The 15,917-nt window shown below is 45.1% G+C and overlaps 1 protein-coding gene across 1 annotated transcript in view; it reads right to left on the bottom strand.

The window, feature by feature from the left end:
• The window catches only part of LOC118780397 (leucine-rich repeat-containing G-protein coupled receptor 6), an 85,613-nt gene that overhangs the window by 25,663 nt on the left and 44,033 nt on the right, over nucleotides 1–15,917 (bottom strand). The window contains exon 5 of the mRNA XM_036532852.1: nucleotides 2,585–2,656. Within this exon, the coding sequence (XP_036388745.1) occupies nucleotides 2,585–2,656 (72 nt within the window). The remainder of the gene's footprint in view (nucleotides 1–2,584; nucleotides 2,657–15,917) is intronic.

Below are 15,917 nucleotides of genomic sequence, written 5' to 3' on the forward strand. Positions count from 1 at the left end.
TAACGTCATGGAAAAGTCCTAGTGGAAAGGCAAGCATATCAGGAATGCTTGGAGAGGGAGCAGTAGAATTCCAGACTTGCTCGGCCCTCCTCTACGGCTGTTCAGCTGACAGAGACTGATCCCTGCCATTGCGCAATTAGCACCCTCTCTTCCCGGACTATTTCTGATCCGCACACGTTGCTTGGGGCTCCAAATACGTTTCGCCAGGGGAGCAGTTTCCTCCCACAACGCAGCGCACTCCACACCGATTCCAACAGAGCATTAATTAAAAAATTGACGCGCCTGCGCGCAAGGAATGTGGGCAAGGCAGGCTCCTATGTGCCTCATTTGATGGAACAATCTTGGAGACACTTGTTGTTTACATAGCGGGAATGAAAGCCTAATAAACTTTTTTTTCTGTTTGTCCTCGACTTCAATCAGGCCAAGAGTTATCGTTTTGTGTCCAGCGTGTGGACTTGGCCTCACAGGGCAGACAAAGATGAAGGGAAGGAAATATGCGCATGAAGGAAATGGATGGAGAGAATGAGACAGAGGGAGAGGAGCTCCTTGGGTGGGCCGGTGATGTCATGCCTGCAGAGACGGAAGGGGTTGGGAGGGGGAGTGTACACAATAAAGCCTGGCTTTTTCTGAACAATGCAAATAATTACAACGTGAGACGTCGCAGTCATAGATGACGGGGTCCAATTTGCACGGCAGACAGCTTTATCGCAGGCCAATCAAAACTGAAACCCCTGAAATTTGAGCGCTCAGAGGGAAGTCTGCAGCATTTTGTCAGTTTAAGCATGCCGTTGTGGCGGGAGCGTCTTTATCAGGGAATCATGGTGCCACTGCAGGCATGGCGAACTTGAACTTCACGACAAAGGTCTCTGAAAACCAAGCCCAGCAAACATTGGTACTTTAAGACGCAGCATAACAGAAATACTAAGCAGTCCAGTGTTGCTTCCTAAATTAGATTTCTGAGATGAAAATATCAGGGGACCACTTTTTTTGCCGGGCAAAAAAAAAGGTCAGGATTTTCAAAGTTTGTTGAAAAGTCTGATGTTGTTTTTTCGTTTAGAATCGAAGATTAAAGGCTGAGATGGCTGTTAGCAGAGGGGTGCCTTTTAATCATCCCCCCATTACTGCGTCAAACTGCAGCCTGACAGTGCGCCTGGGACCTTGCGGTAACCCCAAACAAGGCCAGAAGTTGATTTGATTCTTTGACAACGATGAAGAATACATTATACCAGGAAGAAAATTAGATTTAAAACGTTAAAGCATTCCACAGAGGGAATGACGGTGATTTGAGAAACAAACTGTTTTACCCCCCAACCCCCCCCCCCCACCCTTTCCTGACCTGCCATCTCTTTTGCTTTTAGCAACAGTGAAAGTTCAGCAGTGAAAGTTTATTGCAGAATAAACAGCTGATGGGGATTGAATCATGCAGTTAAACCACTGCAACATTGCGGGAGAAGAAGCACAGTACAAACTAAGTGAAGACGGTTGACACTTGTTTGGTGTGGAAGTCATTAATGGCTACATTTGTCCCCACAGTATGAACACAGACCTGCTCTCCTTAACATGTCATCCTTGCATATTACTGCTATGAACCGGCTCCATCCTGAGAAATGACCCTTGCTTTCTGTGTTTTGGCCAGTTAACAGCTATCAGGGCTGCAGGGAGTTACCCTGCTTTCTTTAAGTTTGTTGCAGTTTTGTTTAAGGCAGGCTTTGGGGTAATGAAGTGATCTTTCACCTGTTTGTGACTGTGATTCCCCCCGTGTGGGTCAACTAACAGGCTCAGCGAAGTGAGTAGAGAGAGGGTAATGGAGTCCTGCCACCCCTTTCCCCTGGAGTCTGAGGGGAGAGATAGCAGGGATCGGGTGTCCCCACGTCCAGGCGCAGTACAGGAGACAGGCAGGGGCGCACCTGATACACCCTCTCCTGCACGGCGCTACCGTTGGACTCCGCTTTTTAAACAAGACGTATTTTGTCAACTTCAAACAAAGGGAAGGATTTTTTATCCAGTTGGTTTTTTTTAGAGGAAGTATTTGTTTGGAGTTCACCTGGGAAGCCTTGTATTTGAAACCCCACCCTCCCACCGTTCCCAATTGGCTGAGCTCCAGCAGGCTCTGACAGCACTCCAGCAGGGCTGTATTATAGGGCTTTCCTTAAAGCGGGAGAGGAAACTCCTGTGCCACATACTGGCTTATGAATCATGTGAAGACACTGCCCTGCCTCTGTCTCTTTCACTCATAAGCACATAATAACACTAAAAAAACAGTGGTTTCTTTCATTAGTTTAAGGCTACAGGTATAAATTACACACAGTAGGTCCATATGTGGAAAATTGGATAGTTATACTTTTTTGGGGGCTGGAGGGAGGAGGAGAGTGTGTGTGTGTGTGTGTGTGTGTGTGTGGGGGGGGGTAATCATTTCAATGAGGCATGGCAACCATGTATTTACAAAAGCACCACAGTTCATGTGGACTAATGTAGGCCATCTGCGTGGATGCACCCAGCCTGAAGCTAAGGGTGTACATGAACGACCTGCTCTGAAGCAACAGTTGATGTCCCATGCGTGGAGAGCGGAAGACGGCTTACTTACAGGACTTTGAGGTTGTAGAGGCCTGTGAAGACCTGCCCAGGGATGTCTCGCAGGTGGTTGCCAGATAGCCGCCTGTAGGAGAGAGAGAAAGAGAGACACACAGTCAGGTTGACTCTCTCCTGATGGCTTCTGCAGAGGGTCCCTCTGGCAGATTCATGCGGGCCCGCGCTTTTGAAAAGCCGAGGTGGGAACGCTCCGTGTCTCTGCGGGGACCTGGAGAAGTCTGCTGGCTCAAGCTCTTTTGCAGCTGGAGTTTTAGCTTTCTCTCTCTCTCTCTCTTTCCACGCCCTCCCCCCCCCGACCCCCGCCCTCAAAGTCAGTCTGCCCCATTCCCTGTGACCACATTGGTGTGCGGCCATGTCTGCTGTTACCCTGCAGCCAAATATGTTCTGCTGACAGTAGGGCCATGTGGGACCCTGTAAAAGATGTCTAATAGGGTGGGTTGTTTTCTTTATTTTCAACCATTAAATGAGTAATTGGAAAAAATAAATAAATTGGCCAGAGTATTAAAAATGTTCAGTTTTTAGGATTAAGCTCAAACAGCGTGAGTCTGATCTGACGATCCAGCTGGTGTGAGTAGTTATGAATCAGTTTATATTCTGTCCTGCTTGTTGCTCGGTCAGAAGGCGATGACAGATAACTCCTTTAGAGAACCGATGAATGTTCATTTACATCTTTTGTTTTCCAGGGTTTCTCATTTTTTGGTTGCTGGTGAAACCCCTGAGATGCACTAAGCCTATACTTTTATCCCTGGAGGAAAAACAAAACTTTCCCAGCTTTGCACATACCCACACACCCTAGAACAGAACAGTCGCATGCAAGCCGGAATCGACAAAAAATTTAGATTGACAGCAGGCTACAGGCATGTTACTGGCACAGTTCACCTCTAATTGTCAAGACCACAGGATCCTTTCTTATCTTTTTTCAGGTTCTAGGAATGGACGTGAGACCCAGGATTTTTGATAGAGTGCAAAAACCAAAGCCAGTGCATTGTGGTTAACACTGTTGCCCTGTTGTAATAAAACTGTTTAGGAATTGTTCAAAAGTTTTGCATGGCAGCCAAGCCTTGCATCTCTCTGAGCACCTCTGGCAGCAAACTTCTGAGGCGGCCATTTTTGGAGGAGAGAGAGAAACCAAATATCTAGCAGCTGTTAAATCACCCATTTTCGCTAATCAATTTGTTTATCAAACAAATCGCCTAATAACCATTTGTATCTATTTGTAGGGCTGGCGCTGTCCAAACACCTCTTTGGCCGATGTTCTGGAATAGCAGTCTAAACACAAATATGGCCTCTCCCAGTGAGGACCACCCATATTTCACACACAATGAGCACATTTCTCTTGAAGTCACCACTTTTGCATGTGAGCACGTAATTCACATTTGCCATACAATTCCTCTGTGAAAACAGGAAGGTTTGTATATTGAGGCCTTTTATTTAGGTCTGTCGTCATGTTGGGGGGGGGGGGGGGGGGGGGGGGGGTGAAGTGATGGATATGACATCTCTGGCCAAAGTAAACCAACCTTGTCACAAAGAGGCACACAGCACCGGTGAAATGTGCCTGGCTCATCAGGCAATGCAGTGACGACCGCTCAGAAGAGCCAGTGGTGCTCTAGCGTGGAGCTAGGAGCGGGCATGAAGTAAGGAGTTGAAGCGCACGACACTCCCAGAGCATGCCAGACCACAATTCATAGACTATGTGTCTGACAGAACAGCGTGGGCCCTGGCTGTTGTTAACTTTTTGTTTTGTGAAAAAAGAAAGAAGGAAAGGGGGGAAAAAGGTTTTTCGGAGGTGTGAAATTTGGAGGCCGTGGTGCTTTAGCGGTTCACCCCACAAAAATAATAGCGTGACACTTTGACATGGGTATCAAATAAATCGCACAGGGAGGTCATTGGACTGTGTCCCAGCCCTTGTGTGGCAACTGCCTTTTTCAAAGATTTAGTCATATTTCTAGCAACTGGGTGCCTGAAATGGAAACTAGATGAGCAACTTGATGCCCAAATGACATAAACCCTTATTTCTCTTGGGATTTTTCTGGAGATTCCCTCCTCTATAAAGGTGTTTACTTTAAATTGCAATTTAAATATCATCTCACCCTCAGTATCCCCTTGTATGCATTAGCATTTTTACTTGGCTATCAGTTTTAGCAAGGTTACATGACACATTGAACATCCTCCTATTTGTACAAGATGTCCAATGTTTCACAGTGCATGCAATGTCAGTACTGCTGTGTCTAGATCACACATTCCACTATACAGATATAGACACTGGCATTATCTGTGCAACTCCTTAAATAAGCTGTTTGCACTCAACTCAGTGTAGTATTGAACATGTATGGTCAAATAAAACAAAATGCATGCCTTCAGTATTACTCATAAATGCCTATTTCTATTACAGGCATATGCAAACAAATTGTGGCCAGGGCACATTTGAATATAATTTTCAGAGATTTCAGGAGACTTGACATTAATAAAAGTGACTTGCGTGGATGTGAATCTTAAAAGGAGGTATCTCAAACCATTTGTTTTGCAACCCATGTTGGCTTGAAAGACTTTATATTAGCAATTGTAATTTCCACTTCAAATTCTATTTTCTTTTCCTTTGCCCACTTTTCAAAATGCTGTAATTTCATTTGATGGTCTTTAAATGGTCTGAACAGTGAATTTTAGGAATTAGAACACTGTAGAACCAATGGCATCCATTTCAAAGCACAAAATACATCATTTTGGCGGTTGAAGAAAAGGAACAGCTTGATGGATTTGATTTTCCAGAATATTTTATCAAAAGCACAAATTCCACAGGATTGTTTGAAGTGACTTATAACAAATGCTTCCCTGCATACAGCAATTGTTGCTTCTTAAAACTGACACATTAATTGGTCTCAATTTTGAAGGTGTGTTGAAGGAAGCTGTGTCTGTGCCAAATACAAAATTTGTGTTATGAGCAAAATTGTTTTAAATGCCTTTTGGTGCATTTATGAAAGGAAAGACATATTTGTAGCAGATGTAGATATTATGATAAAAACTGGATGAGAATATGTTCAGAATCATTTCTTTCAGAAGCATTTCAGTTATCTAATGGATAGTGACGTCTCACAGGATCAGAAGTGAGCATTTATGAAGTGTTATGGCAACCCATCGTGATGGCCTCTGTCTGCTCTGGCTCCTTAGCAAGATGTCACTCATCGATACTGGGGCTCACTTGACCCAAAAAATCCTATGGAGGGCTACTCCTTGTCTGCATGCTCCCATCACTCACTCAGTCACTCACTCGGCTGGATCGCGATTGCAGTGGGAAATGCGTGACCATTATTACTAACATTTACACACTTTCACATTCCTGAAATGAGCTTGTGTTTATCAGTGCTGTTGAAAGCTGGGTACCTCCACATCATCCTTACTGTGCCGTGAATACTGGTCGGACCTGCACAGATCCAGGTTCCCGAATTAGGCCTTCCCCCAGAGGGGGGTTCAGAGGCACCTCTGTGGGCTGTCCGTCAAGCCATCTCTCTCTCTTTCGGGAGGGGTACCGGGAACCAGGCTGCTCGTGTTCATGCATCAAAAGACCAGGGCTGGTTAGCATTAAGACCTGCTGCTCCAGCCATCTTTGTTTTATTAACTGCATCATTGGGAGCCAACATACCGTACATTTTAATCATACATTTTTTTTTAATCTGAGTTTGTTTGTGGAGAATAATTAGAGCTGTATCAGAGGAGAACAGCACAGGGAGGAAAGAAAAATAAAGCGTCCTTTACAGGCATGGCTTGTGAGCAGCTTGTACAATCCCTATAATTCCCCACTTTATCTGTTTATCTGCAGAGCAGAGAACACTCGGCAGCATGAGAGTTTTTTTATTTTCCCTCCCCATATTCATTTTAATGCATGCAGGCCCAAATAGATGTCTTATTATTAATGTAATGTCATATTCTTTCTCATGCAATTTGTTCTTTAATCTGGTGCATTTCATGATCTGAAAGTGGTTTATACAGTTAAAGCATAAACCCTGTTATAACAGTTTAAATATACTGTCCCAAAATCCATTACTTCTCTAAGAATAACTGCCTCTGTGTTATGATGGAATAGAATAGAAGTTTTTTTTTTAAATAAATAAATAAAATGCCAGTCATGATTACAGACTGGCATGGTACTTCTGGAAGGCAATCATATGCAGTTCTAAGAATAATCAGATGTGTTAAAGCAAACCAGGAATGAGAAGACAGATATGAATAGTTTCCAGTACTCAATAATAAGTTGGCAAATATTTAAACGAACTACGTGATCAGCCACTTTAAGGTCAGACAAAATGTAATACAGTAGGATTGCAAGTAAAATTGCGTGATTGAACTTTGAAATCCATTGTGTGCTTACACTAACAAGAGAAGACATCTGGATGGATACTTTTAGGTCATCTGTGACCCAGCAGATTGACCTGCTGCAGAAAATAGCTTTAATGACAAGTTTAAATTGTGCTTACCCTTGTGGAGAAACTAGGGGTCCTATTAGGCTGGTCTAATGGCACTTGCTTTTCAAGGTCCACATTTATCATTGAAATTAAGTTTGACTTAAGAAAAAAAAGAATAAAGAAAAAATGCACCACCAGACTATATGTCACGTCTCTCACCCTGGCCTGAATGTCACACGTTTCCAGTGCGCACATGAATATCATGCTTCTCCATGGAACCGCCAGAGAAAGAAAGAGAAGTCTTTCCCTTGAATAGTTCTGTTTATCTGTGACCCCCCACCTAACCTTTAATTGTACTATTTTGGAAAGGACTGACCTTGGCAATTTATTAAATTGATCATTTTCCAGGCTTCGGATTCCGACTCACTTGTTTCTGGATCTGCGTGAAATAAATATTTTGAATAATTCCAATCTCGCTTTCTTTTTCCAGCACTATGTCCAGTTACTTAATAGACCTCATTGCATTTTGCACTGAGGGAAAAAAAATGTGTTCAGAGCAGTGGAACACGCACGCACACACACACACACACACACACACACACACACACACACACACACACACACACACAAAAACAGTGTGGATCAGTGTGTTGGAAATAGGTGTAAAGGTTGAGGGGGTTGGTGGGGAGGGGATAGGGGACATGGTGCAAATGTGGGGACAATAGGTTGGAGTCTAGGTAAGGATAGCAGACCTCAGTGGCAATAGGCAAGTGTCCGGGGGGGGGTAAAACAAGGTGAGTAAACAGCGGCTGATTGCAACACATGTTTTCTCTTAGCGAAAAAAGAGAGGATCAACAATGTGGTGGATAAAATCAAACAGGGGTGCGAGGGGGCAGGGGGGCGGGTACTGTTGACCCACTGTGTCTTCCACCGCCGGCCCTCTCATCCCGAAAAGCCAGGCCGGGCATTTATCTGAGATGGTTGCCATGATGAAAGCAACCTCAGAAGTAAGAGTTATCTGTGGAGCACAGGCAGGTGTGGATTTCGTGTCGGCCCCTATCGGTAACCGCGAGGCGGGGATTCCTTCGCATGCACGGCCAATGGTTCGCACTCCTCCCGCTGCCAATAAACCCACACTTCTGTCACGCCGGTGTCATACTTCAGATTTCCATTTGGCTCGACGTTGCTTTGCATTAACCCCACTGCGAAGGCACGGGGTAATTTATAGTCATCAAATGCGGGTGTGGGTGCGGGTGGGGAGTGAGGGGCAGGGTGGAGGTCACCAGATAACTATTGATGCGGGCTTGGTTGCTGTCTCCTCTTCAGAACAGTTGTGCGGGACTTGAGAGACATCTGTTAAAGTCTGTTCAGCCAAAATGCAAAGTAAACGCTACCGTGAAGCACTGCTTTATTAATAATCATAACAAAATATGCACTATTGTGAAGCACTGTACTGTACTGTTAGTCCTATTATAGTCCTATACTATCAGCACTCAGTCTAAACTGACAATTCACTCCTCCGCCATACTGACTCACTGTCATACTTTCAGATCCATAGTGAAGGTGACTCAGATATTGAAACAATGTGAATATCCTGTTTCTGAAAATAGGCTGTGCTGAATTACCAAGCAAAGGTACAGGAGTCTGTAGCAACATGCCAAAGGCCAGGTATTACTTTCTAAGGGCTAATTTAATCCGCATGGAGCATTTAGTTTGTAAGTTCCAGAACTCCCTGATTTAAATAAAGTATACAATGCATTCTTTCTTCTCCATCCTGCTTTGCTGTAGAAGTAAGCCCAATCTTTATTTCTGCTTTGCAAAAACAAGTGCTGTACAATTACCTAAGGAATCCTTCACTTCTGAACATAAAGCTACAGCACTGGAGCTCTGAGGTCCCCAACAACATCATGCTTAGAAAAACTGGTATTAAATTTTTTTTTATTTTATTTTCATGCCAACTTTCAGCTTTGCGAATGGATCCATAAAAGGTACACATGAAGCAGTGATTCGTCTGCTTTTATAAGTGACTCTAATACAAGTGACTCTTTTACAAGTGACTCTAATCTATCTAATCTAGTCTAATATATGATACATATGAAAATGATTCAGATGAAACATTTCATAGTAGTTTTGTTTTAGCTAGGATTTTTAAATTTTAATTCACATTTAAGGTGGATTTAAATTTCAAATGATCTTAATTATTTTAATGGAGTTTTCTGTCATGTAAAAGTAAGAAACAGATCTTTCAAGTCTTTCAGGTCTTTTCAAAATGCTACATTTTCAGTTATTCCTTTTGAACTTTGTCTGTGATGTTAGAGCTGGCCAAGAGCAAGACATTAATGGCACAGGTTGTTTTTTTAACTCCTAGTTGAAACTGGATTCAGGCTTTAATACAGAGAGCTAAGAAATTAGTGATACCTTTGAAATGGGTGCTAGTTTAGCAGGCTGCCTCGTACAGCTCAGAGACCTTATGTAGGATTGACTTTCATCAGTGCCACATCCGGACAGGTAAGACAGCCCAGCCTACCTCAGCCTCCGTTATCAAGATACATTACAATGTTTAGTGCCATTAAAGAGCTGTTTAATTAAAGGTCGTCAGAGCCCTTCTGCGTGCCTGCCGTGGGTCCGGGTCCGGCAGATTTATCGGCTGAGATCTCTGTGATCCGAGGCATGACACGGCAAGATATTGACACCGTTCTGATGCGAACACGAGAGCAGGAACCTCCTCGGGGGGAAGGCGAGGCGGCATGCATAGATTTGCGTGGATCTTTGATGATTTAGGGGTGATTGTGCGGGTGTGCATCCTGACACTGCCAATATAATTAATGGGTTACACAAGTGCGGTTTCCACTGCGTTTTTCTTGTCCAAAGGCCTGTGAGGCCCACTGAAAGACTCAGCATGTATTGTTGTGAAAGCGGACAGAGCCTGGCCCACAATGCTTAGCTGAAGGCAGTGCCGTCGCAGCGGTCCGCTTGGACCACACATCAAAGGTAACCAGCTGTAAGTCCGAAATGAAAACGCCGCTTGGAGCACTGTCTCCTGGAGGTGGTCTTAACTCTGCTCTCCAGTAATGGGTCGCTCAGAGGAGACGGGTTTGTGGAAAAGTGGAGGAGGCGCAGTCTGTTGCCCCGGCGTGATTAATGCCGAGACATGCGAGTTGCTCCGTGTGTGTGATGTGGTGTGGAACATCTCATGGGAGGGGAGTTGGGGGGTGGGAACAAACATGCAGGACATGATATAAACGTGGGATTTCGATGTTAGCGGGCTGCGCTTGGCAAGAGCCAAACCTGTAACTCTTTATCATGCTGCCAAAGCGTGCTTCGTCCCTCTGGTTGGTGCTCTTGCACAAACACGCACTGTTATTATTTTTCGATGTCATGTTGTGTTTGATGTGCTTTTGAAAAGCAACGGCCCTCCACGATTCACTTGCATCGCGGAGGACACACCGATTAATCATGATTAGCGCAGATGCTTACAGACTGACGTACCCTCTGCAGGCCCCAATGACAGAACGCGAGTGATGTGGTTCATCCAAACGGCGCGGCTCGTCACGACCAAACCACATCCAGTTGTTTCTACATCGCAGGAGGGTTTTTTTTTCGCACACGGCTTTAGAAATCTTGTCTCCATTGAGCGGATGTGCAATGATTTTAATGCACACGCTTCTTGTGCTCGTGGAGCATCTTTCACGTTATCTGTTGGACGCCACAACTGGAATTCTCCGATTTACAGACACGCCGCACTGAGGAACACGCCGGCCCTTGGTGTAAATCTTCCTGGGCCCACAGGGAGGCCTTACAAAGCGCAGCGGCGGAGTTCTCATGATCCCGACCCAAGCCCAGCATGGGCGCAGGCATCCTGGCACCCCCTTATCGCCCGCAGTACGCCGGAATGACTGACGCAAATAGTGCGACCACAGATAACCAGATCGGGGAGGGGGGGAGAGTCGTTCACAGCCAAGAATTTTCTCAGAGATGAAATCATCCAGCATGCACTGTGTCATCCCGGCAGCGCCCGGGGAATCGGGGAGTCGTTAGGAATCCCTCTAAGACATTAGATCAGAGCGCTGCACCTTATCCACTTTGAGCTTTATTCCCGCCCCCCCCCCACTCTGTTCTGAATGGTATGCAAGGGATCATGCTGTTCTCGCACGGGTTTTTGTTTTTTCTCCTACTTGCTGCTGTGTGTTATCCTGTCACTGTGCATTAAGGAATTCTCTCTTCCTTTTTCTCATGTTTATAGTCCAATGTCACATGCTATTTTATATTTCCAGTGGAGATAAACCCAGGCATTTTCACACTGAAACTCCCCCTTCCTCACCCTCATCATGGAAGACATTCACATGCTAATGCTGGAAGCAGGCCATTATAACAGTTGTCCACCTTCGTTAAAGATGCAGTAAACTGAATGACGTCCTTTCCTTTTGTGGTGAAAATTGATTCAAGTTAATAAACAAGTCACAAATGAAAGTGTGTGTACTATTCACATGACATATAAATATACTTGTCTGGTCTGTCACAGTAAGTCACTGATATCCTATTTGAGAGAATCAGCGAATGATGTGCAAAATGTTTGCTTGTATTTGCTGTGTGAACACTCATATTAAATTTTCACAGCGTAATGCTGTGCATCAGCACCAAGGATCAGACAGTCAATGTGGAAAGAAGAAAGAGCACTAGCGCGACCCATCCCTCTTGTAAATTTTAAGTTACAATAGACTGGTTTGGTGTCGCTCTGGCTCATTGAGATATTTACACTCCGGATGACTGATCGTTTTCCTGTCACTTAAAAAAAAAACACTCAATAGCTTCCCCACTGAAGCCTCGACTCGTAATTGACAGGTTTTAAATCAGCTCCTCGCCATGTAGCCTGCCTTTTCTCCCGTTGTCCCTGTTATATGTGCCGTGTGGTTCCACAGCTGATCTAAGGACCATCTCATGAAACACGACATGTTACAAATTACCAAGCAGGGGCCTGCGTAGCTAATGGCAACAGCAGCCTTGGCGGCCTAATTCATTCCATACGCCCCGCGCTGTTACACCACAACAGGGCTCCTTCTTTAACGGCAACATTCAGCAGAGCTCCGCTCTCATGGCACTGTGGTAGGTCAGGACTGCCCACCTGCCCTGGTCTGAATGCAGACAGAGGCACCTCCGGACCACCTCCTGCTCATTCTCATTCGTCACGGCAGCTGTTCTGCAGTGTACCATTACAGCACGTCCTCTCACTCATCCATGTACATAGTGTGTCTGCGCACAATTGTATTCATCCAGCTTTGTTTGCTGGTTGTTGTTTAAATCATAAACATGTTTTGCATGCTGTGCTGTTAAGTCACGCATTAGCTGGTTCGTTCATCAATGCATTTATCTTAACCAATGGAGCTGGCCTCCGTGGCGGCGAGGCGCCGTAAGGACGTTGTGGTCCTGCAGCAGAGATGACTTTGTCACACATGGTCTGTTTGGTCGTGTACCAGAGTCGAATGTGGAAATTTAAACGCCATCAACATTTTCTGTATGAGTCTGTTTTCCCCCAGACAACCTTGGCACCGTCCCGCTGTGTCTACAGCCTAACGCTGTGTTGAAGAATACGGGACATATTGACATTTTTTCTGCTTTTTTTCCCGCTCCTGGGACCCGGGCTGTGTTTACACAACGAGTACCCAGTGAAACGACTGGTGTGATTGAAAGGCTTCTGTCTGCCAGGCCCTCCCCCCCTTCCCCCAGGAGGAGGTGAAATGGGAGGATTTAAGGTCTTCCCGTAGCCAAATAAACACTACATTGCATAATTAGGGGTAAAAGGAAACAAAAATAAAGCAAAAGTCAGACCTGGGGAAGCAGCAGACCAGGAAATCAACAGGACTTCTCAGCCAGAAGTGTGTTTGCCTAAATCCAGCTTCACAATGATATTGCAGTCAGTGATACATGAATGGAGGTCGTTCTCATTCAATGTATAGCGCTGCGCACAAGATTCGTCAATCATAATCACTTTATTTATTGGTGGCAGCTTATGGAAGTGTTTTACTGGTGTTTGATGAAAAACACTATTATATTGTATGTTTATGTTGTATGTTTATGTGTCTATATGCAGTATAGGATACAATATTGAACATTGAATAAAGACTGGCAAAATTTCTTTTTTGGCGTTTATTTTAGCGGCATATGCCTGCGTAGAATTATATCACTGGCAACAGCACCCATCCAGTTGTTGAAATTGTTATCCATGCATTTCTAATGGTTTCTTGCCACTTATGTTTTTTTGCATGGTGAAAATGTAAACGTGAATTTAGTTGAAATACACAAATGTGATTTACACCTAAACTTTGAAACAGACCTGATTTCCACACATGGCCAACGGTGCCTTGGTTTGTGTTGCTTCACGGTGGTTTGTTTTTGTAAACTCGCCGAAGATCGCACTAATTTGTTATACTCCTTTCTTATTTACTTTTAACTGGAAGCTGGAGCTGAAATGAGGGGAATCTGCAGGGAGTTTTTTATTTTCATTTTGTTTATGGCCCGATTTCTCTACTCCCCCGAAGAAAAAAAAGAAAATGTATGATTCATTTGGGAAGGATGCATTTGACAAATGCAAGTCTTTAAAAGCCCATACGCACTGATGTGTCAACAGAGGTGTCAGGTTCACTAGTGCTCATAATCACACGTACGTGATTTAAACAACCAAATCAGACAAAGCACATGGGTCGACTTTACGAGCTGGAAATATATAGTGGATCAGAAGGCTAGCAAAAGGTATAGAGATTTAGGATTTTATTTTTCCCTTTTGGAACGAGTCTTGTTTTTTTTTTCCTTTCAAAATGGTGAAAGTCGCTGTACCATAAAACCCTCTTTATGGCAGTCATATCCTTTTTGGAGATGTTACAAAGAAACAAATACTGTACATAAAATGTTACAATATGAAAGTGTGCAGTGGAGCTAGTTAAAAAAAAAAAATCTCCTTTCTTATCCAAGGCGGGATTCACAGGAGACCTGAGTGCTGCGTTTTGTTTTTGGACGATAATAATAAACCGGTATGCTTGAAGTGGCCCAGAGCAGACATTAAAACGCAGCTGGGCCCTTTTCCTCATCTGACGTTCTAGCCTCTTTCATCCCTGCTATCAACCGGCCTAAAAAGAAAAGAAGAAATCACACTTTTTTTTCTTTCCTCAGGCATCTGCTGTGAAAACAGCAAACGGAGGGGTTTTACTGAACACACAGCTTTGCTCGGGTCTCAAAGCTTTTATTAATCACGAGTCAGCGGATGCGCAGCTCGGTCATTTCGCTGAGATTCAGGCTGAAAAGATCACAAACCAGCGGCGGCGGTTCGTGAGGGTTTTCTTTAGGCCTGTTTCTTTTTTCCTGGGAAGGACTTTTTGACGTCATATCTGTCATGAGGTAAGTGATGTGCAAGACAAATAATGTCCCACTGCCTGAAGTTTCAGTCCCATGCTCTGACCTTTCACTCCAAACATGCTACATAGAACGTCTGCAACCGCACAGATTCTGTCGACTGGAGTCCTTCAGATGCATACAACTGCATGGCCTCTCCACTGGAATAGCCCAGTCACTGACCTATATAGATCCTGCTGACTCCTAGCATAGCTGAGGGTTACGTCGAGGCAGACGAGGACACAGAGATAGCTGGCCGCATCTAGGGCGAGAGCAAAAAGCCATTGCCTTCAATTAGGCCCCTATGCCGTGTGCGAGAATGTGCAAGCCGTTCCCACGCAGCGAGAATCACTATTAGCAAAACAAACAAGGCCCCGTAATTCATGTGAAACGACGAAACTCGAGCTGGAGCGGGTCCGCAGCTGTCATGGCGGGCTGATTAATGGCCTTCGAAACCGCGGAGGTAAGCATTCTCAAATGGGGCAATGCACTGCCCATTAACTCCCATCGGCGATTACCGCTGTGTCCGAGGGCCCGCCGAAAAAGCGGCACCCTCAGCCCCCCTAATAGCCCGAACATCGGCTTGGAACAATAAATCAACAGGGGGAGATCTCAGCTGCTTCTGTTTATCTTATCATGGAGGGCCCAACGCGCTGTGATTCCAGCTGAGAGCTATTAGCATTCTCCCCATCAGCCTCCTGCCTCTGCGGACGGCATATCTCACCGTTAGACAGCGCGTATCGTTTAGAGGACGTCCGTCTTCCGCTGACCGTGCCGTACGCGCTGGGAGCAGCAAGCGAAAGCCAGTGGCGCATAGCGCAACAGCAGAAACGTGTGGAGCCAGAGCTGCCACGTTTACCCACGTGCATACTGTACACTGCCAGCGTGCAGCACGCTTTATCTTCTGTCCGAAGAGTTGTGGAGTGCGCACAGTAGATGCGGATCGGTAACCCCAGTGAAAATGGAAATTTACAAGTCCAGGACAAAGGCAGAACTGCCAGATGAAAGCCGGTCGAGGTGCTGAGTTATCGAGAGGTTTTTCCAGATAACGGGTGATTTGCTTAGCCGTTATTCCTTGGTGTTTTCTTTGTACTGCCCCACAGACAAACTGCCTGCACTTCATAACTTTCCCTTGCATGAGGGGTTTATTGAAATCCACACAAGGGAGCTGGGAAGGTTCCTGGATGTTACCCAAGGGCTCCATTCAGAACTTGGGTGGCTGAGCGGTGCCGGTGCCTCTCTAGAGGACGAGCCCCAGGTCACTCGATAGCGTTCCCCTGAAACTCCTCCCAGTCATCTCACCATCTGCTCCGATTGCGTTACCTGTGCAATCCACATTCCTTTTCAAAAGAAAGGAAGACAGGAACTACACTTTTGACATTCTTCAATAGAGTAACATACCATGAATAAAATAAAAATATTTGTTTCATAGTGCTCTGGGGCCAAGCGAAGCCTCATATCGCCAACAGCAAAGTGTGTTGTTTCATGGAGGACTAGCAGCTTAGCCTGGGGGCTTGTCCAGGACCTGGAAGCACAGCATCTCCCCGT

The sequence above is a fragment of the Megalops cyprinoides genome, chromosome 7 (genome assembly GCF_013368585.1).
Source record: "Megalops cyprinoides isolate fMegCyp1 chromosome 7, fMegCyp1.pri, whole genome shotgun sequence".
Taxonomy (NCBI): Eukaryota; Metazoa; Chordata; class Actinopteri; order Elopiformes; family Megalopidae; genus Megalops; species Megalops cyprinoides.